Here is a 23,714-nt window from a genome sequence, read left to right as displayed (position 1 = left end):
TGTTGCATATGTTCCACTTTTTTTTTCCATAGCAACCCAATAATAACTCTTCATTGAAACAACTTAATTACCTCCACCATCTTAATCACTTAACCCCTGGACACTATATATCTGTTTTATAATTTATGCAAATTCCAAATAGCAAATTGCAAAAAACAAAAACCCACAAGGCAACAAAGTATTTTACAACTCCATCTTTTCTGCCAATGAGCCCTCTGCTGCCACCTACTGGATCTGTGTGATAGTGCTGTACCTGTAAAAAAGCAAAAACTAACAACACTAATGTTTAACATGATAAGAGAACAGCAATGTCCATGCCATTCAATGTGTTCCCCCCCCCCCCCCCTCCCCCGGACATCTTCCTTCTTTGAAACTAAAAATAGTGCAGGCTATATTCAGAATGCTATTTCAGTCTCTGCTCAGAGAGTATACCACTTGGGGTCAGGTTTTCTGACAATGTTGTTTACAGAGAGAATCCTGGAAACAGAATAGTGTTTGACCTTCTATTACCATCAGATTCTTTTTAGAAGGATCTCATGAGTTGCCTGTCTGTAAATTGCTTCTAGATGGTAGCTTTCATTTCAGATCGCCAGAGCCAAAAGCAGTATATGCAGGAGTAGCGGTCACTTGGTGATAAGTTTCATTCCAAACCCAAGCATCCCACTTGGCTTCCACTATGGGGCTCATTCTCAAAAGACAAAAACATCCAAAAGTGTCATAAAGCACCATTTGGACGTTTTTCTTCTCAAAACATCCAAATCGGTATTTTCAAAACCTATTTTGCAGACGTTTATGAAATTTGTCTGCAGTGCATATAAATCACAGGGTGGCATGTTGGGGGCTGTTCAAAGGCGGGATTATGGTGTGCCTAATATTTGGACATTTTACAACCATAATGGAACAAAACAAAAATGTCCAGGACTAAAACCAAAACGTTTTGGTCTAGACTTGTTTTCAGAACGAATAAGGCACAAAATGCTGCCCTAACTGACCAGATGACCACTGGAAGGAATCAGGGGTGAACCCCCAATACTCCCCCCAATGGTCACAGACCCCCTCCCATCCCCCCCAAAATGTGAATAAAAATATGGCACCAACCTCTATGATAGCCTCAAATGTTAAAGTTAGGCCTATTAGAGCAGCATGCAGGTCCCTGGAGTAGTGTAGCAGTCTGTGCAGTTCACAGTGGGGGATCCAGGTCCCTACCTCTCTCTACTTGTCACACTTGTGGTGGAAACAGTTGTCAGCATTCGTTGTCTAGGGATGGTCCGGGGTCCAGTTCACAGAGGCAGTGGGTTGCAAAACAGATCGTAGTAGATCAGGTGTCCATAAATAAAAATAAAAATCAGACAAAAGATTGCAAATTAGTACTGTCAAGTAGTAAGCATGATGTAAATAGGAGCAACAAACACAGTTTGAAATGTCTATATGCGAATGCCAGGAGCCTAAGAAATAAGATGGGAGAATTAGAATATATTGCACTAAATGAAAAATTAGATATAATAGGCATCTCAGAGACCTGGTGGAAGGAGGCTAACCAGTGGGACACTGTCATACCGGGGTACAAATTATATCATAGTGATAGGGTGGATCGAATTGGTGAAGGGGTAGCATTGTATATTAATGACAGCCTTGAAACAAATAGATTGAAAATTCTGCAGAAAACAAAACACTTCTTGGAATCACTGTGGATTGAAATTCCATGTGTAAAGGGGAAAAGAATAATGATAGGAGTGTACTACCGTCTGCCTGGCCAGGATGAACAGACGGATGCAGAAATGTTAAAGGAAATTAGGGACGCAAACAAACTGGGCAACACAATAATAATGGGTGATTTCAATTACCCTGATATTGACTGGGTAAATGTAACATCGGGACACGCTAGGGAGGTAAAATTATTCAATGAAATCAAGGACAGCTTTATGGAGCAGCTGGTCCAGGAACCGACGAGAGAAGGAAAAATTCTAGACCTAGTCCTTAGTGGAGCGCATGATCTGGTGCGGGAGGTAATGGTGCTGGGGCCGCTTGATAACAGTCATCATAATATGATCGGATTTGATTTTAGCTTTGAAGTAAGTATACATAGGAAATCAAATACATTAGCGTTTAACTTTAAAAAAGGAGACTATGATAAAATGAGAAGAACGGTGAAAAGAAAACTTAGAGAAGCGACTGCGAGGGTCAAAAATTTACATCAGGCGTGGATGCTGTTCAAAAACACCATCCGGGAAGCCCAGGCCAAATATATTACGCTTATTAAAAAAGGAGGACGGAAGACCAAATAACAGCCGGCGTGGTTAAATAGTGAGGTGAAGGAAGCTATTAGAGCTAAAAGAAAATCCTTCAGAAAATGGAAGAAGGAACCGACTGAAAATAATAAGAAACGGCATAAGGAATGTCAAGTCAAATGCAAAGCGCTGATAAGGAAAGCTAAGAGGGACTTCGAAAAAAAAGATTGCGTTGGAGGCAAAAACACATAGTAAAATGTTTTTTAGGTAAATTAAAAGCAGGAAGCCGGCAAAACAATCACTTGGACCGCTAGATGACTGAGGAGTAAAAGGGGCGATCAGGGAAGATAAAGCCGTAGCGGAGAGATTAAATGAATTCTTTGCTTTGGTCTTCACCAAGGAAGATTTGGGTGGGATACCGGTGCCGGAAATGGTATTCGAAGCCGACGAGTCGGAGAATGAATTCTCTGTAAACCTGGAGGATGTAATGGGGCAGTTCTACAAATTGAAGAGTAGCAAATCTCCTGGACCAGATGGTATTCATCCCAGAGTACTGATAGAACTGAAAAATGAGCTTGCGGAGCTATTGTTAGAAATATGTAATTTATCCTTAAAATCGAGCGTAGTACCTGAAGATTGGAGGGTGGCCAATGTAACACCGATTTTTAAAAAAGGTTCCAAAGGAGATCTGGGAAATTATAGATCGGTGAATCTGACGTCAGTGCCAGGCAAAATGGTAGAGAACAAAATTACAGAGCACATTCAAAAGCATGGATTAATGAGACAAAGTCAACATGGATTTAGTGAAGGGAAATCTTGCCTCACCAATCCACTACATTTCTTTGAAGGGGTGAACAGACATGTGGATAAAGGGGAGCCGGTTGATATTGTGTATCTGGATTTTCAGAAGGCGTTTGACAAAGTACCTCATGAAAGACTCCAGAGGAAATTGGAAAGTCGTGAGATAGCAGGTAGTGTTCTATTGTGGATTAACAACTGGTTAAAAGATAGAAAACAGAGTAGGGTTAAATGGTCAGTATTCTCAATGGAGAAGGGTAGTTAGTGGGGTTCCCCAGGGCTCTGTGCTGGGACCGCTGCTTTTTAACATATTTATAAATGACCTAGAGATGGGAGTAACTAGTGAGGTAATTAAATTTGCTGATGACACAAGGTTATTGAAAGTCGTTAAATTGCGAGAGGATTGTGAAAAATTTCAAGCGGACCTTACGAGACTTGGAGACTGGGCGTCTAAATGGCAGATGACGTTTAATGTGAGCAAGTGCAAAGTGATGCATGTGGGAAAGAGGAACCTGAATTATAGCTATGTCATGCAAGGTTCCACGTTAGGAGTCATGGACCAAGAAAGGGATCTAGGTGTCGTCGTTGATGATATGTTGAAACCTTCTGCTCAGTGTGCTGCTGTGGCTAAGAAAGCAAATAGAATGTTAGGTATTATTAGGAAAGGAATGGAAAACACAAATGAAGATGTTATAATGCCTTTGTATCGCTCCATGGTGCGACCGCACCTCGAATATTGTGTTCAATTCTGGTCGCCGCATCTCAAAAAAGATATAGTGGAATTAGAAAAGGTGCAGAGAAGGGTGACGAGAATGATAAAGGGGATGGGATGACTTCCCTATGAGGAAAGGCTAAAGCGGCTAGGGCTCTTCAGCTTGGAGAAAAGGCAGCTGAGGGGAGATAGAGGTCTATAAAATAACGAGTGGAGATGAACAGGTAGATGTGAAGCGTCTGTTCACGCTTTCCAAAAATACTAGGACTAGGGAGCATGCGATGAAGCTACAATGTAGTAAATTTAAAACGAATTGGAGAAAATATTTCTTCACTCAACATGTAATTAAACTCTGGAATTCGTTGCCAGAGAATGTGGTAAAGGCAGTTAGCTTAGCGGAGTTTAAAAAAGGTTTGGACGGCTTCCTAACATGCTTTGTGCAGCCCAACAAGCATAAAAATAAGGTTACTCCTGGCTCAGCATCCAATAAATTTAATAGCTTAACGTTCTGAGACCTGTCCAAGCATTGTTTCAACTGTAAATATTTAAAAGCCTGCTGCAAAAAAAGACCATATGTAGTTTTTAAATCCATAAATAATCTGAGTTAGTTGTGAGATAAAATATCTCTCAGTCTCCAAATGCCAAGACAAGCCCAACTAGACCCGAAAACTGGGCCCTTGCCAATACAAATGTGGGGATTCCCCCAAAGTGGGGCATCCAAATGATCAAACAGAGAAGTGGAAAAGATCAAATCTAATTGTTTTATGGTCTGGAAAGTTGTTCTCAAAACCATCCACTGATAAGCCACATTAATGCCTGTAGTTCCCACAAGTACATAAGTAATGCCACACTGGGAAAAGACCAAAGGTCCATCGAGCCCAGCATCCTGTCCACGACAGCGGCCAATCCAGGCCAAGGGCACCTGGCAAGCTTCCCAAACGTACAAACATTCTATACATGTTATTCCTGGAATTGTGGATTTTTCCAAGTCCATCTAAGACATGACAAAAAGCTCTCATGTTGTCTGATGTCATTTTCCCCTGAACAAACCCACATTGTGAATGATGGATAATGTGAGGCATTATCTATCAGCCAAAACCTTGGAGTAGAGATCATACAGTTGTAACTGAGCAAAGATATAGGTCTATAATTTTTAGTAAGCAGAGGATCCCTATTGGGTTTGGGGAAAACCACAATTACCACCTCAGTAAAGGATCCCACACTAGCACCAGATTCCAGAAAGGACATGTAGAAGGGCATTTTTGAAAGGGGCGTCCAAGTTTTAATTTGGACATCCTCACAAAACGTCCTGATCCAGGGGTGAGGAAACCCGTATTTTCGAAACAAGATGGACGCCCATCTTATGTTTCGAAAATACCGTCAGGGACGTCCAAATCCTTAAATTTGGTCATCACTAAACATGGACGTTTCTGATTTTCAGCGATTTTCGAAACCAAGGATGTCCATCTCAGAAATTACCAAATGCAAGCCATTTGGTCATGGGAGGGGCCAGCATTTGTAGTGCACTGGTCCCCCTGACATGCCAGGATACCAACCGGGCACCCTAGGGGGCACTGCAGTGGACTTCATAAATTGCTCCAAGGAACATAGCTCCCTTACCTTGTGTGCTGAGCCCCCCAAAACCCACTACCCATAACTGTACAACACTACAATAGCCCTTACGGGTGAAGGGGGGCACCTAGATGTGGGTACAGTGGATTTGTGGTGGGGTTTGGAGGGATCACTGTTTTCTTCACAAAAGTAACAGGTGGGGGGGGGGTATGGGGCTGGGTCCGCCTTTCTGAAGTGCACTGCACCCACTAAAACTGCTGCAGGGACCTGCATACTGCTGTCACGGACCTGAGTATGACATATGAGGCTGGCACGACATATTTTTAAACATGTTTTTTGAGGGTGGGAGGGGGTTAGTGACCACTGGGGGAGTAATGGGAGGTCATCCCCAATTCTATCCGGTGGTCATCTGGTCATTTTGGGCACCTTTTTGTACCTTAGTCGTAAGAAAAATAGGTCTGGGTGAAAACGTCCAAGTGATCGTCAGGGATGTCCTTCTTTTTTTCCATTATGGGTCAAGGACGTCCAAGTGTTAAGCACACCCAAGTCCAGCCTTCACTACACCTCTGATACTCCCCTTTGAACTTTGGCCATTACTGCGATGGGGACGTCCAAAATCAGCTTTCAATTATACCGATTTGGACGTTTCTGTGAGAAGAACGTCCATCTTCCGATTTGTGTCAAAATATGGGCATCCTTCTCTTTTGAAAATGAGCCCGATATACAGTAGTTGCAATAACTTTGAAATCAGCAAACCTTGAAAAACATAAAATTCAATTGGCAGGCCATTCCACCCTGGGGCCTTACTCCACCTAAGACTTTTGATAGATGTCCCTATTTCTGCTCCTGCAATAGGGTCATTTAGCATTCCCAATTGGGTCTTTGTAATGGTAGGAGGAGTAATATTTCTAAAAGAATCCAATATAAGAGAGTGATCAGGATTGGTACCCGACATGTAAAGTTGCTTATAAAATAACTTAAATTGTCTGGTAATATTTACTGGATCAATGTAAAGAGCAGTTCCTGACCAGACAGTGTGAATTTTTTTCACTTTTGTGATTATGCTTTAAATAATTGGCAAGTAGCCTTCCTACCCTATTCTGTTGCTGTAGCTGGGCTTGCAAAGCTGAATTTGGATGAGCATAAAACTGAAATTCTTTGAATTTAATATTCTCATCTACAGTAGTAAGTTTTTGTTTACAGAGCATATTTTGTTTAGCACTTTAGGCAATAATCTCTCCACGGATATATACCTTACATGCATCCCATATGACATGATATGACAATGTATCTGTCTCATCAGTTTGAAAATACTCATTTTTAATTTCAAAACACATTTTTTACTATGTTTTTCTATGCAGTTCATCTGTAGTGCATCCATATCACAAGGAGGCATGTCAGGGGTGGGATTTAGGCATTCCCACAACTTGGATGTTTTTCTGCCATAATGGAACAAAGCAAAAACGTCCAGAACTAAAAGTAGGCCATTTTGGTCTAGACCTGTTTCAATCATGACCAAGTCATAAAAAGGTGCCCTAAATGACCCCTCCTTACACCCCCAGTGGTCAATGACCCAGGGCCGTGCCAAGGGTCTGTGGCGCCCCCCTGCAAGGGATCGGGTGGCGCCCCCCCCCCCCCCACAGACAAGCGGTTGGAGCGTGCGCCCACCCCCCTTGAAGATGATCGCTGTCCTCTCTCCCCTGCACTCCCGCTCCCATGTCCCAACTGCCCGCCCTCTTCTCCCCCCAACAAAATCTCTTTTAAATTTACCTCCGTCCAGCTGGCAGGGCAGCGAACGGCGCAGCGTCAGTGAAGGAGGCGGCGCTGCCGACGTCTCTACTAGTCTTCCCTTCGCTCAATGTCCCGCCTTCTTCTGACGTCAAGGAAATGATGTCAGAAGAAGGCGGGACATTGAGCGAAGGGAAGACTAGTAGAGACGTCGGGAGCGCCGCCTCCTTCACTGACGCTGTGCCTTCGCTGCCCTGCCAGCCGGACGGAGGTAAATTTAAAAGAGATTTTGTTGGGGGGAGAAGAGGGCGGGCAGTTGGGACATGGGAGCGGGAGGGCGAGGCAAGCATGGCGCGGCGGGGCGCCCCCCAGAGGATGGCGCCCCCTGCCACGCTTACCTCGCTTACCGCGTTGGCACGGCCCTGCAATGACCACTTCCCACCCTTCAAAGATGTAAAAGAAACAGTACATACCAGCTTCTATGACAGCTTCAGATGTTATGGCCAGTCCTATTAGAGCAGCATGCAGGTCCCTGGAGTAGCCTAGTGGTCGATGCAGTGGACTGTAGAGAAGGAGACCCAGGTCCATATCCCACTCTAACTGGTACATTTGTGGTGGAAAGTGTGAGCCCTCCAAAACTCACCAAAAACCTACTGTACCTACATATAGGTGACATCTGCAGACATAAGGGCTATAGCAGTTGGGTACAGTTGTGTTTTGGTGGGTTTTGCAAGTGAGCTATACAATATAAGGGGGTAACAGTAAGATGTGTACCTACGACTTTTTATGTGAAGTCCACTGCAATGCCCCCTAGGTGCTCCATTGCTCTGCTGGGATGTCTGTGTGGCTGGTCTACTAAGAATGTTGGCTCCTTCTACATCCCGATGGCTTGATTTTGCGCATTTTTCACTTGGACATTTTTTTTTTAAATGGTCACAAAAGAAAAATGCACTGAGCACAAAAGTTCTATAAACATCTAGGAAATGGCCATTTTCAAAACAAAAAGACAGATGTTTTTCAGGTTTGAAAAGGGCCATGTTTACCACTTGATTTCTGGACATTTTCAGCAAAACATCCAAAATTGGATTTAGACGTTATATTGAAAATGCCCCTCTATGACACATAAATTCGGACCATACACATTTAAAAAAGTAAACGTTTGCTGATCCAACTGAATTGTAATCATGGCTCTTTTGCCATTTATATCTGACTTATGAGAAATCAATTTATAGTCCAAATTCTTGGCTAACAGGATTGCCATCCTACTTTTGCTAGATAGAGTAGCTGAAAAATAACAGTGCCTAACCTCGTCTCTCAAGTTTGAGAGATTCAGCAGCTGTTAACCGGGTCTCCTGGAGAAAAACTACCTGAGCATATAATTGTTTACTATATAGGAGTTGTTTTTTTTGGGGGGGGGGGGGGGTTCCCGCTTGATAGGCTATTAATACCTTTAACATTCAGTGAAAGTATTTTACATGCCATTCCAATGGGAAAGTTTAGAGGGATTACAAGTAATCAAACAGAGAAGAACCTGGATTTCATGAAACAGCTACAATTACTTTAAGGAAAATGTGTACAACAAATATGAACAGTATACAGCGTTTCATGTTCAAATATCAGCATACTGCAATATAACAAAGATAAAAGTTTTCTTAGTTTAAAAAATGATTTCAACACACACTCCCACTCCCATCCATTTGCCCTCCCACTCTCACACAAAACTCCCCTCCCCCACAGCCAAAGGCTGCTCAAAAAACCCTGATCGCAAGGCACATGGGCCTCAGGAGGGGTGAAACAACCCAGTGGCGGGAATAAAAGGAAAGCCACCCAGAACCAACCAATAATAAGTAAATAGCAGATCAGAACATATTGAACAGACACAAAGTGTCAGAAATTATTATTTAACTTGCAAATAGAATAGCAAAGTTAAATTTTCTGTAGTAGGAAATATGCCTATCCCAATGGGATAAAAGAGACACCACAGGAAATAAAAGAGAAAAATCAAGTCATATGTATTAGCGATTCCTGACCTGGATTGGCCACTGTCGGAGACAGGGTGCTGGGCTAGATGGACCTGTCCCAATGTGGTGATGCTTATGTCTTAGGTCACAATGTAGCGCTCCAGCTGATTTGAAACTGCGTAGGTTCTGGTATGATTATGGTGTGTAACTTTCATACGAGCTGGAGCTAAAAGCCCATATCGAGCCACAATAGACTTGAGCCGCTGCCGAAGTGCAAGAAATTGGTGACGTTTTTGTGTAGTCACTTTGGAGAAGTAAGCCGCAATATAAATGGATTGGCCATGCCACTGAATTTTCTGTAAAGATCTCACCTTGTCCATGATGACAGCCAATTGCAGATAGCAAAGCAACCTGAGAATAGGAATGCAGAAGGGAGATGCTGGATTTGTGGGGAGGCATAAGGACACAGAGGAGTGATGCTGGACACAGATGGAGGGGATAGGGACATAGAGTGGTGACGATGAATGCGGGGAGATGGACACAGAGAAGATGCTGGACAGGGAAGTATAGGGGACACAGAGATGCTGAACATGGAGAAAGATTAGGTACACAGAGATGGAAGATGGATGGTGAGCATGAAGAAAGAAGAAATATCAAATGGGCAGTACCCCCTCAAAAAAAGCCCAGCCAACAATAAAGAACGACAACGAAGATGCAGCAGCTCATAAGTTTGCTTGCTTTGTTTTGAGTGTACTAGATGACGACTGCTCGGGGAAGAGGAAACAAAGGCTTACCTAAGTGGCTTCAAACTTTGACATCATCCCGTCTCCTGCTTCAACCTCCATGTTGCCAACTTCTTCGTTCCTGCCTTTCTTTTTAGACGTCAGTGGTCTGCGCCGTTTGCAGTTTCGGGTTGTCTCTTGTCTTGTCAAAGAGCGCCGACCTCATTGAGCTGCCTTGAAGGAATGTGTGTTCGGGTCGGGAGTGGGACTGGAGAAGTAGAAGTTAAATAGTGAAGCGGGGGCGGCTGTGTCGCTGCCCTGGTGAAGGTGAGGGGTTGTTTCCTTTTCTGTTTCTTTTGTATGCTACACAGTGAGGAGCAGGTTTGGGAAAATCCCGATGTGCATGTTCCTGCGAAGGGGAGTTATGAAGGTGACTGTATTTTGTACAGGGTTAACAGCAATTGCTTTCTCACCCGGAGATGAGACCAAGTAATGACTTACCCTCTCAATGAAAAAAATAGTGAAAAATAAAAAACGAGAGGTTTATGGATGGATTTGAATAAGATCAGAGATCTTGTAGGAGGCTCTGGAATTAAGAGTCATAGGATGAAGGCGAAATGGGGTAGATTCAGGAGAAATCTTAAGGCAATATTTCGCTACAAAAAGGGTGGAATGTGTGGAACAGCCTCCCAGTGGTTGCTAACCGGCCCGATTTTAACTAGGCTGGCTGGTTTTTAAAATGACATGCTGACGGTCGGCAAGGGCTGGTTTTATGCCTACTGCTACCAAATCAGGAGCAGCTCTCGTCTCCCCTGTAGGCAGCTGCCCACTAGAGAGCTGTGTTAGAAGTAAAAGATATGCAGGACCTTCCTTTTGCATCTGTGTGCTGAAGCAATGTTGCTCCCAGCAGTGGCGTAGCCAGAAGTCAATTTTTGGGTGGGCCAACAGGTTGGATGGGTGGGCACTAGACAGTGGTGTGCTGGTAAATGTTTAACAACAGGCTCTGTCCACCTCTGCGCCCCCCCCCCCCCCCCCCCGTCCACCTGTGCACCTCCCCTCAAAATTGCAGAGCTGGCTATAGCCGGGGAGAGAGCCTGGGGGGTGGAGGAGGCAATGCATTACTCTCTCCGGGAAAATGATCCCAGGTTCCAATCTCATTCATGTTTAATGTGGGATAAAATGCCATAAATAAGTAAATAAATAAATATAAACTTTTAATGTTGAGCACCTGATTCTCAAAGTGAACATGTTCCAATCATTATAATGAAAATAAAATGATTTTTTTTTCTACCTTTGCTGTCTGGTGACTTTGTTTTTCTGATCATACTGGCCCAGTATCTGATTCTGCTGCTATCTGTCCTCTTTACTCCGTTTCCAGGGCTTCCTTTCCATTTATTTCTTTACTTTCCGCCTTTCTTCTTCATTTCTTGCTCTGGGTCCTCCGCAGACTTGACTGTCCAGTGGATCCAGCTTCTGCCTATTTTCTTCATCCATGTGCAATTTTCTCCTCTCTTCCTTTTCCCTCATCTCATCTCCTTCCTCACTCTTCCCTCCCCTCCATCCATGTCCAGCATTCCTTCTCTCTCCCTTCCCTCTCCTCCATCCATATCCAGCAGCCTCCTCTCTCCTGCCCTTCCCTCCATCCATCCATGTCCAGCAACCCTCCTCTGCCCCCTGCCCTCCCCTCCATCCACCCATGTCCAGCAACCTTCATCTCTCCTCTTCCCTCCCCTCCATCCACCCATGTCCAGCAACTCTCCTCTCCCCTGCATCCATCCCCAGCAATTCTCTTCTCTCCCCTGCCCCTATCCATCCATCCCCAGCAATTCTGTTCTTGCCCCTGTTCCCTCCATCCATTCCCAGCAATTCTCCTCTCCCCTGCCCCCCACCTCCATCCATCCCCAGCAATTCTCCTCTCTCCCCTACCCCCCCCACCTCCATCCATCCATCATCCCCAGCAATTCTCCTCTCTCCCCTGCCCCCCACTCCATCCATCCATCCCCAGCAATTCTCCTCTCTCCCCTGCCCCCACCTCCATCCATCCATCCCCAGCAATTCTCCTCTCTCCCCTGACCCCCACCTCCATCCATCATCCCCAGCAATTCTCCTCTCTCCCCTGACCCCCACCTCCATCCATCCTCAGAAATTCTCCCCTCTCCCTTGCCCCCCACCTCCATCCATCATCCCCAGCAATTCTCCTCTCTCCCTTGCCCCCCACCTCCATCCATCATCCCCAGCAATTCTCCTCTCTCCCCTGCCCCCCACCCTCCATCCATCCATCCATCATCCCCAGCAATTCTCCTCTCTCCCCTGACCCCCACCTCCATCCCGTGACTCTCCTCTCTCCCATCCATGTGTCCAGCGATTCTCCTTCACCCCCATGCATCCTTCCCTCCCATTCCACCTGCCCGCCCTCTCTCTGACGGCAGCGCTTCCCAGACGCTGCCTACCGCCGCCACGATCTACCTCCGAGTCCTCCCTCTGTCTCACTCTCAACAGCAGCGGTAGCGATTCAAACACGCTGCCTCCTGCTTCTAACCCGGAAGCGTCTCCTCAGAGGAGACACTTCAGGGTTAGAAGCAGGAGGCAGCGTGTTTGAATCGCGATGCTACCGCTGCTGTTGAGAGTGAGACAGAGGGAGGAAGTAGATCGTGGCGGCGGTAGGCAGCGTCTGGAAAGCGCTGCCGTCAGAGAGGAGGCAGTTGCAGGATCAATGCTGCCTGCTCCCTCCGCTCCGCTGCTGGGTGGGCCTGAACCCAAACTGGGTGGGCCTAGGCCCATCCAGGCCCACCCGTGGCTACGCCCATGGCTCCCAGTTCTAGTAATCGTGTATTGAAGGGGGGGGGGGGGGTGGAAGAGATCAGCATTAATTCTGCACTGGTGTGTGTAAGGCAGGTCTTCTGTGTCTTTTACCCCTGTTGTGGCTGTTACCAGTTTTGGAGTCAGGGCGCTACAATGGATGAGAAAGGGAAATAGTTGGAGGGGATGTGGACAGGACACAATGGGGCACTGAGAGAAGTATGGAGGAGTTGTTGGACTTAGGGGAGAACAGCAGGAGTGGAGAGATTGAAGGAGATATGCTGGTGGGGGATGCTAGATGTAACACACTGGAAGCGGAGGGGGTATACTGAGTTTAAGAAGGAGGAAAGCAGGGGTGCAGGCCCTGGGGAGGAGGAGAGAATGAAGATACTGCACCCAAGGGGAGAAGGGGAATTACTGATACCCGGATAACTTCAACATTCTTGCGCTGGATGAGCAGGTGGACCTTTGGAATACTAAACCAAAAGAAAAAAAGCAGATCAAAAAAGACAAAAAAATGGAATAGGAGGTCCCCCACACTCACCCTTGTAGGAGGGATAACCTTGCAATAATACGCTTACACTCTGGAGGTTTCCTTACAATTTTTCTTAGGTTTGTTTAGCGAGCAGAGAAACACAGACAGCTTCTATAGTTACAAAATGACAGGGTTAGGAGATGGAGAGGATGAAATAGGCTGACTTCTCATCCAGATTCACCTGCTCTCCACCCCCATTGGCAACTGCATGATATATATAGATATAGATATATAATGTCCTGTGCCTATGTGACTGCCCCTTGCTAGAATGTTCTCAGACCCAGACTGGTAAATCCCAGTTTCTGAGATACCACACCTTAGCAGTAATCAATAAAAATAGAATAAAATAAAACAGAAAATAAAATAAGATGATACCTTTATTATTGGACTATCATCTTATTTTCTTTTCTCTGTTTTATTTTATTCTATTTCTATTGATTACCTTTAAAAGTGGACTAACACGGCTACCACATCTCTCCACCTTTTAGCAGAAATCAGGTGATTTACAATAAATGGTCAAGTAAAAATGTCAAGCAAAAGGAGATCTAAAACAGGTTGTGCAACCAACTAAGCTGTCATAAACTGCTTCTGACAATAACGTGCTGCCCTTAGGCCAAGTAAAAATTCCTATGCCTCTTGTACCCTTTAGGCTCTGGTTCTTCTTATATATTAATGCTGTTGCCCTCCATAACACTGGCATATTGCATGTTTATGAAACTACAGACGGCACCTTGCAAACAAGTATGATGTGTTTTTCTTTAAATACCGTATCTGATAAAAATCAATTTGTCAAACTGTGGTTCTTAATTTCTTAACATAGATTTTAAAATCTCTTTTTTTTTCCCCCTTCTTTTGACGTAGAGGTCACAATGCAAATGCCTGGTACTGGTTCCATGCGCCTCAGTGAATGGCAGAAGAATTATTTTACTCTCACCTCTGGCACTTGCTCTCCAGCACAAAAGGCAGATATTCACCGTGCACATCTCTTGCAGATTCAGTATGCCTTGGCTAGTTCCGAGATCTCCAAAGCAGCAGCCAGCAGCCTGTTCAAGAAATATGCAGAGAATTGTTCGGCAATTGTCGACTCTGACAAGTCAGGAACTGGCTTGAATAACTATGCAGACAGTATTCTGACTCTGGCAAAACATCAGCGAAATGATAGTGATAAGTGGCTGTCCAGCCTGACACCCAAGAACATTTTAAAGTTAAAGAGTGTTCAGGAAATGATGTGGGCTGGTGAAAGAGGAAAAAGGTCTCATTTGGCACCTGCAGATGCCTCTATAGTTGTTGGTAATGTGGTCAGTAGCGGTGGAGGTGCAGACCTTGGAAAGATTAATGCCTGTCACAGTTCTGCAGATAAGGAGCACCAGGCAGGCTCATCACAGTGTAAGAAAGAAGATGTCTCAAGCCATACTTCACCATTGAAGCCAGTTGTAGTGACCAGGCCTACAGATGCTTTTCATTCCTTTTCTACACCTCCAAATGGACTGGCTAACAACAAATGTTTTGGTGCAGTTCTATTGTTTGGAAGTAACAAAGGTCCAGACACTAACTTTCCTAAGATATCTAATCAATTTGACCTGGAACATACATTGATTTCAGCCAATCAGCCTTCAGTTGCAGCAGGAATCATGCATGTAGGAAAGCGTAAGGGTTTTTATGATTCCAGTGCTGAAACAGTTTTGAGTCCTGGCCATGTAAAACCCTCCGGTTGTGAAGCACAGCCTTTTGTAGGAAATGGAAATGAAAACAAAGAAAGCTCAATTATGTTTAAAACTGCTAAAGAGCAGTTATGGGTAGATCAACAAAAGAAATATCACAACCAGGCCTTCAGAGCACCTCCCCCAGCACATGGTAGTGTAAAAAAGTCCTTGGGTGCTGCTCGATCTAGGGGACTTCATGGAAAGTTTGTCCTTCCAGTTCCAAAACAGTCTGGTGGGAATGTGAATGGAGGAATGCAGACTAAATCTCATGAGGTAGGACCTGCAGAGTTAACACAGCCTGTGGATGAGCGTTTGAAGAACTTCGAACCAAAGATGATTGAACTCATCACTTGTGAGATTATGGACCATGGACCCCCAGTAAATTGGGATGACATTGCTGGACTTGAATTTGCCAAATCAACTATAAGGGAGATTGTCGTGTGGCCTATGTTGAGGCCAGATATCTTTACTGGGTTGCGTGGACCCCCTAAAGGAATTCTCCTCTTTGGCCCCCCTGGGACAGGAAAAACTCTTATAGGTAAGTGCATTGCATGTCAGTCTGGTGCCACCTTCTTCAGCATCAGCGCCTCTTCTCTGACATCTAAGTGGGTTGGTGAAGGGGAAAAGATGGTTCGTGCTCTGTTTGCTGTGGCACGATGCCACCAGCCTGCTGTTATATTCATTGATGAGATAGACTCGCTTTTGTCTCAGCGAGCGGAAGGAGAGCATGAATCTTCCAGAAGAATAAAAACAGAGTTTCTGGTGCAGTTGGATGGAGCAACCACATCATCTGAAGACCGCATTCTAGTAGTGGGAGCAACTAACCGTCCACAGGAGATCGATGAAGCAGCTCGAAGGAGGCTGGTGAAAAGATTGTATATCCCTTTACCAGAGGCTTCAGCGAGGAAACAAATAGTAGTGAATCTGATGTCAAAGGAGCACTGTTGTCTCAGTGAAGATGAAATCCAGATCATTGTTCAGCAGGCAGCTGGCTTTTCTGGAGCAGACATGACACAGCTATGCCGAGAAGCCGCCCTGGGCCCCATTCGCAGCATTCAGATTGCTGACATCTCAACTATTGCAGCGGACCAAGTCCGTCCTATTGCCTATGTCGACTTTCGAAGTGCATTGCAAACTGTGCGCCCTAGTGTATCTGAGAAAGATCTAGAACTGTATGAAACCTGGAACAAAACATTTGGTTGTGGCAGATGATAGAAGTGGCGTCAAGCTGCTTTTAGCAAGGACTTGATCGCCTCCTTTTAGGTAACACTTGTCATGTTTCTAGCGAATAATAAAATTAAAACACTTTATACATTGGTGGCTGCAGGGATCATGAAGTCTTGTACTTTCCAGTTACCCTGCTGGATTAGTGATATCCCTGCTGCCAGACATAGTGCTGCTGTTTTTAGAATTGTTGAGTTTTCAATAAATACCATTCTTTTTGTTACATGTTGGGAACAAAAGCACTATTCACAGTGGTAGACCTCTGTCTACAGTAAAAACTCATTTAAAACAAATGTAGAATACTTCTACTTAATTATTTAAAATTTGGTGGGCTTTTACAGTTGTGTTGGATTGCACTGTCAGTGATTATGTTGTCAATGACTAGATGAAAGGGGGGAACACAACTGGCTTTTCTAAACTAATAAAGCACTGTTTTGTGTGTGATAACTGAAAAAATGTACAATGACTCAAAGCTGTCCCTAATGCAGGCCTCAAAATCTTCACTGAATCTAGGAGCTGGCGGCTGAAGCTTTTTTCATTTCTTCTCCATCCAACACCCAATGTTGTTCACAGTAAAATTCAAGTTTGTGTGTTGGGAGGGAGGGGAGGGCAGGGGAATCCACTCTGTAGTCATCATCAGCTCATTTAGAAACTGATTTAATAAGGCTTTTTTCCCATTCTGAGACTGAAAGTTTTTAGTAAATCAGTCCCTTTAGGTACTACCGCACATCACAGCCAAAAGCCAGAATTTTCCCTTTTAGAAGCATGTCAGCAGTATGATGTTACCCACCAGAGGCAAAGAGGTAATGGCCTGGCCTTTGTTTCATATGGCATGGGTCATCGCCTCTGTGTCTCATAACAATGCCCCCCCCCCTCGGCCTCTCTCATATCCTCTGCCCAGCCTTGACCCAGTGTCTCTCTCTCTCTCTCTCTCTCTCTCTCTCTCATATCCTTTGCCCAGCCTTCACCTAGTCTCTCTCTCTCTCTCTCTCTCTCATATATCATAAGTGTTGCCATACTGGGACAGACCAAAGGTCCAGCAAGGCTAGTATCCTGTTTCCAACAGTGGCCAATCCAGGTCACAAGTACCTGGCAAGATCCCACAACAGTACAATACATTTTATGCTGCTTATCCTAGAAATAAGAAGTGGATTTTCCCAAGTCCATTTTAATGGCTTATGGACTTTTCTTTTAGGAAGCTACCCAAACCTTTTTCTTTCCCCCAACCTCATAATTATAATTATTGAATTAAGTTGTACATGCAACAGACCTTATTCTATAAATTCTGCATGTAATTTGCATGCTAAATGTAAAGTAGGGTGCCCAGTTTTATAGATTTAGGGGGTAAACATACTGAACATCATGTTTTAAGGGGAAATTTCTTTACATGTGATCTTTTCTATAAGGGTCATTCTTGTCAGTCAAATCTACCTATCAGATTCTAGGATACCTGTGTGTTGTAGGCCAGACTTTAATGAGTATTTTAAGTTTGCCTTACATTGGGCATTCAGCAACAAAAGTTAGTTTGTAAAATTTGAGGCAGCTGCATGACTTGCAGCTCTGCCAGGCAGTTGGACTAAAAGTTACTTCTCTATATTACATAGTAAGGCTGTATTAAAACACAAGAAGACTTTTTGCAGCAGACATTAATCGGTGCCTTTTGAGTAAAGTATTCATACTACCTTTCCTACTATAGCCACAAATCAAAACAATCTTGTAAAGAAAGTGGGGGGAAAAATCACCACCAAAACAGAACCCAGGATATTTGTCACAGTAGTATGTGATTTGAGGTTACTTGACAGAGCTTGTAAATTATGGATATACTAGTAAAAGCCCATTTCTGTGAGAAATGAAACGGGCGCTAGCAAGGTTTTCCTTGGAGTGTATGTTTGAGAGGGAGTGTGTGTGTCAGAGAATGAGAGAGAGGGAGTGTGTGTGTGTTAGTGTGAGAGAGACAGTGTGTGTGTGTGTGTGTGAGACTGTATGTGTGTGATAGAGTGCGCGAGACAGAGATAGAGTGAGTGAGTGCGCGAGACAGTGAGTGAGTTTGTGCCCCCCCCCCTCTGTCAGGGGTGCCCCCACCCCCCCTTTGTGGAATGAGGACCCCCTTCCACCCCCACTTCTGTGATCTGAGGTCCCCCCTCCCTCTCACCTTGCCCCCCCCTTCCATCCCCCTCTCTTCTCTGAGTGGTCCTGATAGCCTAGCCTAAGAAGACTACAGGAGTTCAGTGCTTCACTGCCTTGCAGTGAGCTTCAGAACGTTCAAGGCGGGATTTATTTATATAGATTTGTCTATATAATAATCTGTTTCTTAAGTTACATCAGACGGGTATTCCCTAAGAACTTGCACATTGGTCTTTGCTGTACTAATTTGTAAACCTATGCTACAGTCATAACTCTAACCCGGTCTGTGGACCATTTGCAAGAATATTGCTAGATAATTCTGTTTCATTTGGTATGTATCAAGAAGGGTAAAATCAACAGGTGTTTTTATTTGCTAGTTTTCAAATGACTTTATTTTCTTATTGCTAAGGAAAAGAATGATACTATAAAAAGAAAAACGAAACAGCAGCAAAGTCTGGCATCTTTTGTAGACAGAAGTGATGCGTGTTCTGTCTTAAGTACTCATACAATTTTAAGGAATAAATTCAGTGGAAGAAAAGGAAAGGTTTACCACAGATGGCTTCATCTTGACTAATAGGATCTATAATAGTTGATTTAAATATTTTACAATCATCCTTTCTTCATCCTCTGCTTTGCAATGAAAAGGTGGGGTGATGGGGCTCCTTGAGGTGAGATACAACCAGGAATGGTTATGCCTATCCCAAAGGACATGGGATCATTTGATGACACTCGAACGTGGTGTGAGGATTAAACACAACTCTACATCGTTATGGATGATTTCCTAGTATACTCCCCATAATGCCACAGGACTGATTCCAGTCCCAGATTTTCTTTCCCAACTGCTTTCAGAAAGGGTTACCATATTGGCGAAGACAAAAAAAGAGGACACAAAAAATAAAATGCTATCCTGCCCCAGCCCGCCCCAGCTGCACAGTCACCTTGACTCCCTCCACCCCCCCCCCCCCCCACCACCACCACCAAAAGCCAGATTCAAAAAGCAGTGAAAATACTGGTAAAAGTAACAGAAATACATTTTCTTCCATAGTCTAAATTAGAAAAGATGTACATTTCCAAAAAAGCAAACATCCATGAACAGCATGTCCCCCTTTTCCTTTCCTTCCCATCCATGAGCTGCCCCCTTCTCTCACTCCCATCTATGAGCAACTTGTCCTCCTCTCTCCCTCCCCCCTCCCCTCCGGGGCCTACCTAACAACCATGCTGGTCTAGTGGCCTTTTCGGGCCAAAAAAGAGTTCCACTCTTTCCTGCCTGCTGCTGACCTGCTTGTTGCCACTGCTTCTTGAAAATGGCTGCCGAGACCAAGCTCTTGCAAGACTTTCACGAAGTCTTGTGAGGCTGCTGCTTGCAGTACCGGCAGCCATTTTCAAGAAGTGGTGGCAGTGGAGAGGACAGCGGCAGTGGACAGGAAAGAGTAGGGTTCTTTCTTGCCCCAAAGAGGCCACCAGGGTGCATTCGGAGGAGAGAAGGCCAGCTCAGAAACCCGGACCAACTGGCTGGTTGGAAAAAAAACATCAGGACCCCTGGCAGTCCCCTGAAAAGGAGGACATGTCTGGAGAAGTGTGGATGTATGTTAACCCTACTTTCAGATCTTCTGTAATAAAGCAGAGGGCTTGATTAGTGCTGAGTTTCAACAAGTTTAAAAAAAAAGCTGAAAGCACTTCAGAAATAGCCTGTCTATGTATTACTGATCACGAAAGGTAATTATTGTAGCATGAAAACAATCCACAGCACACAAAGATCAAATGTGAACTGTCAAACAATAAGAAATTGCTAAAAATATTAATAGTGTTTGAAGAGTATCCTCAGATAATGCTCTTGCCTAACAAAGGTCTTACTTTTTTTAAGGATCTCTGGGTGATGTAGGATAAGGTACTTAGGCTGTTAGAAAATTACTAAATAGCAGGTATTCTGGACTAGTTTCTAGGAATATGATCATACCTCTTATTTGGCCCTAAGCTCTGCAACTAGGTTGTACCAATGAAAGGGACAATGCCAAGATGAAATATATTATTTATTATAGATATAAAAATAACAATATCATATGCTTGTTGTACCAAAAATACTGATTACCAAATAAATAATTGAAGATAGATATATAAAACTATATGTATGAGTGATTACACTCTTAGCAGCGAGTTAGGCTACTTCCAGAATGGTGAAGAATCAGATTTTTCCGTTGAGGCTAGCAGAATTTTCTGCGAGTCTATCCCAGTCCAGGAATAAAATCCAAGGACTTTGCTCTCTGCCCTGATTCACAGTCTTGTAGGAAACTACACAGCTGCAGCGGAACTGACCTTGTCAACTTTTATCACAAGGAATTTAGTTCACAGATGTTGAGGAAAATCGGTCTTTCTAGTTTCTCTGAGATGATACTCCAGTTCAATCCTCTTCTGATCTTCTTTCTTTCTCTTCTGTCCAACATTGTCATCCCTCTCGCTCAGGTGATAGCTATAGACCAATCACAAACTGTGTACTTCTGCCCAGCAGAATTCACGGTTATGATGAGAGGCCTTTTGATTAGCAGAGAAACTCGTTATCAGTCATAAGTCTGATGGTAGCAAACACCCTCTTGGTTCACATATATACTCTTGGAGATTTTGTCTCTGTGAAGTAAGCTCCTCTGCGCTTCTCAGGAGATAACTGGAGGCTAGTTTGCAGTAAACAAAGTGTCCTTGGATGAAGTCATCACAGCTATACCAAGCAGTAATATTCCATTGTAGAAAGCTGGTTTCTGATGTATTCAGGCCACAGGCTGTAGAATCCATTTTAGAATAAGAAAAAAATGTTCAGGCTTACCAGGCCTCTGACCAGCAAAGGTGAGATGGCAGTAAAATATACGCGGAGTTGAGCTGGGAGATATATATATATTTTTTTTTTTTTAATACCCCGCGCTTTCCCACTCATGGCAGGCTCAATGAGGCTTAGGTACTTATTTGTACCTGGGGCAATGGAGGGTTAAGTGACTTGCCCAGAGTCACAAGGAGCTGCCTGTGCCTGCAGTGGGAATCAAACCCAGTTCCCCAGGACCAAAGTCCACCACTCTAACCACTAGGCCACTCCTCCACTCCACTACAGGGAGAGAAGCGGGGAGGGTGCTGAAAAGTTGAAGCGCAAACCTCTCTCTTACACACACACACACACACACTCTCAGCCAACCCCCCCCCCCCCCCCACACACACACACACACAGCATATTAGCAGCAAAGCTGACACATCGAAGCATCGCTCAGCCCCATACAGAGGAAACCCACAAACCTCTCTCATTCACACACACACACACACTCTCTCTCTCTCTCTCTGTGAAACAACCCCCCCCCCCCCCCCCACACACACACACAAAGCATATTAGCAGCAAAGCTCAGCCCAATACAGAGGACACCCGCAAACCACTCTTTCACACACACACACACTCTCACACACACTCTGTCTCTGTGACACACACACACACAATCTCTCTCTCAGCCAAAGCCCCCCCACCCCCTAAAGCATATAAGCAGCAAAGCAGATGCGTTGGAGCATCGCTCAGCACCATACAGAGCATACCCACATACCTCTCTCTTTCACACACACACACTCTCTCTCTCTCTGTCTCTCTCTCTCACACACACACACTCTCTCTCTCTCTCTCTCTGTGACACACACACACACACACACTCTTTCTCTCAACCAAACCCCCCCCCCCCACACACAGCATATTAGCAGCAAAGCATCGCAAACCTCTCCTACACACACACACACACTCTCTCTCTCTCTGTCTCTCTCTCACACACACACACTCTCTCTCTCTCTCTCTCTGTGACACACATTGTCTCTCTCTCAGCCAAACCCCGCCCCCCCCACAGCATATTAGCAGCAAAGCAGAGATGTCGGAGCATCACTCAGCCCCATACAGAGGACACCCGCAAACCCCTCTCTTTCACATACACACACTCTCTCTGTCTCTATCTCACACACACTCTCTCTCTGTGACACACTCATACACACTCTCTCTATTAGCCAACCCACCCCCCAACAGCATATTAGCAGCAAAGCAGAGGCATCGGAACATCGCTCAGCCCCATACAGAGGGCACCCGCAAACCTCTCTCTTTCACACACACACACTCTCTGTCTCTCTCTCACACACACACTCTCTCTCTCTGTGACACACACACTCTCTCTCTCTCAGCAACCCCCCCCCCCCCCCCACACACACACACACACAGCATATTAGCAGCAAAGCAGAGACATCGGAGCATCACTCAGCACCATACAGAAGACAACCGCAAACCTATCTCTTTCACACACACACACACTCTCTCTGTCTCTATCTCACACACACTCTCTCTCTCTCTGACACACACACACACACACTCTCTCTCTCTCTATTAGCCAAGGGAGGGGATCCTGAAACTCAGAGGGAGGGAGGAAGGGGATGACCCTGGAACTCGGAGGGAGGGAGGGAGGGGGGCGACCCTGGAACTCGGAGGGAGGGGGGCCCCTGGCACACACTCTCATTCTCACACACACACTTTCTCTCACAGATACACTCGCACCCAGTCTCACTCTCTCTCTGTCACACACACACACACTCGCACATTCACTCTCTCTCTCTCTCTCACAGAGTCACTCTCACACACACTCTCTCAAACATACACACTCTGAGGAAAACCTTGCTAGACCCATTTCATTTGTTTGAGAAATGGGCCTTTTTTACTAGTTTACACATAAGATGCATGATGCTGCTTGTTTAAGACTATAACAATTGTTTGTAATGTGGTTTCACAAGTGATTGGGAGGTGTATTTTCAAAACACAAAGACTTACAAAGTTACAGAGGGGCTCATTTTCGAAAGAGAAAAACATCCAAAAAGTGTTATAAAGCACCATTTGGACAGATTTCTTCTCAAAATGTCCAATCTCACGGAAGAAATATCTGGATTCATAGAGGGAATTCTGAAACCTCTCGTACACAAAACTAACAGCTTCATACAAGACACCACAGACTTTCTGAATAAATTGAAAAATATCAAGCAACTACCACCTAACACCCTTCTGGTCACGATGGATGTAGAATCACTATACAGCAACATTCCACATGCAGATGGCATAGCTGCATGTGGAAGACTCCTAAAATAAAATACACACTGGACCATCAATACTCACCAGAAACTATTACAAAATTAATCAAATTCATTTTAACTCACAACTACTTCCGCTTTAACAATGATATCTATCTACAAATAATGGGCACTGCGATGGGCACCAGGACAGCACTCCAATATGCCAACCTTTTTATGGCTGAGCTGGAAGAGACATTTCTGAATACACACCAGACCAAACCTCTAAAATACTACCGGTACATCAATGACATTTTTATGATTTGGACGGAGGGTGAAGAAACTCTGAAACAATTTTATTCTGCCTTCAATACATACCATCCTACAATCAGATTCAAAATTGACTACTCCCCAGAAAAAGTCAATTTTTTGGACACCACGGTCTCAATCAGTGATGGCTGTTTACAAACATCTATATACAAGAAACCCACAGACAGATGCAGCTACCTCCACAACTCCAGCTTCCATCCTTCACATACAAAAAGATCCATCA

General features: G+C 44.6%; 1 protein-coding gene across 1 annotated transcript; it reads left to right on the top strand.

Annotated features, from left to right (window-relative positions):
* The first annotated feature begins 9,924 nt into the window (after positions 1-9,924).
* FIGNL1 (fidgetin like 1) lies at positions 9,925-16,498 on the top strand. The gene is made up of 2 exons (XM_030190062.1): positions 9,925-10,048; positions 13,917-16,498. Exon 2 carries the CDS (start codon positions 13,925-13,927, stop codon positions 15,968-15,970), a length of 2,046 nt encoding a protein of 681 aa, XP_030045922.1. The 5' UTR covers positions 9,925-10,048; positions 13,917-13,924; the 3' UTR covers positions 15,971-16,498.
* The last annotated feature ends 7,216 nt before the right edge of the window (positions 16,499-23,714 follow it).

This window comes from Microcaecilia unicolor, chromosome 1, assembly GCF_901765095.1.
Source record: "Microcaecilia unicolor chromosome 1, aMicUni1.1, whole genome shotgun sequence".
NCBI lineage: Eukaryota > Metazoa > Chordata > Amphibia > Gymnophiona > Siphonopidae > Microcaecilia > Microcaecilia unicolor.
Note: the sequence above shows the minus strand (reverse complement) of the source record. Positions and strands in the feature narration are given on the sequence as shown.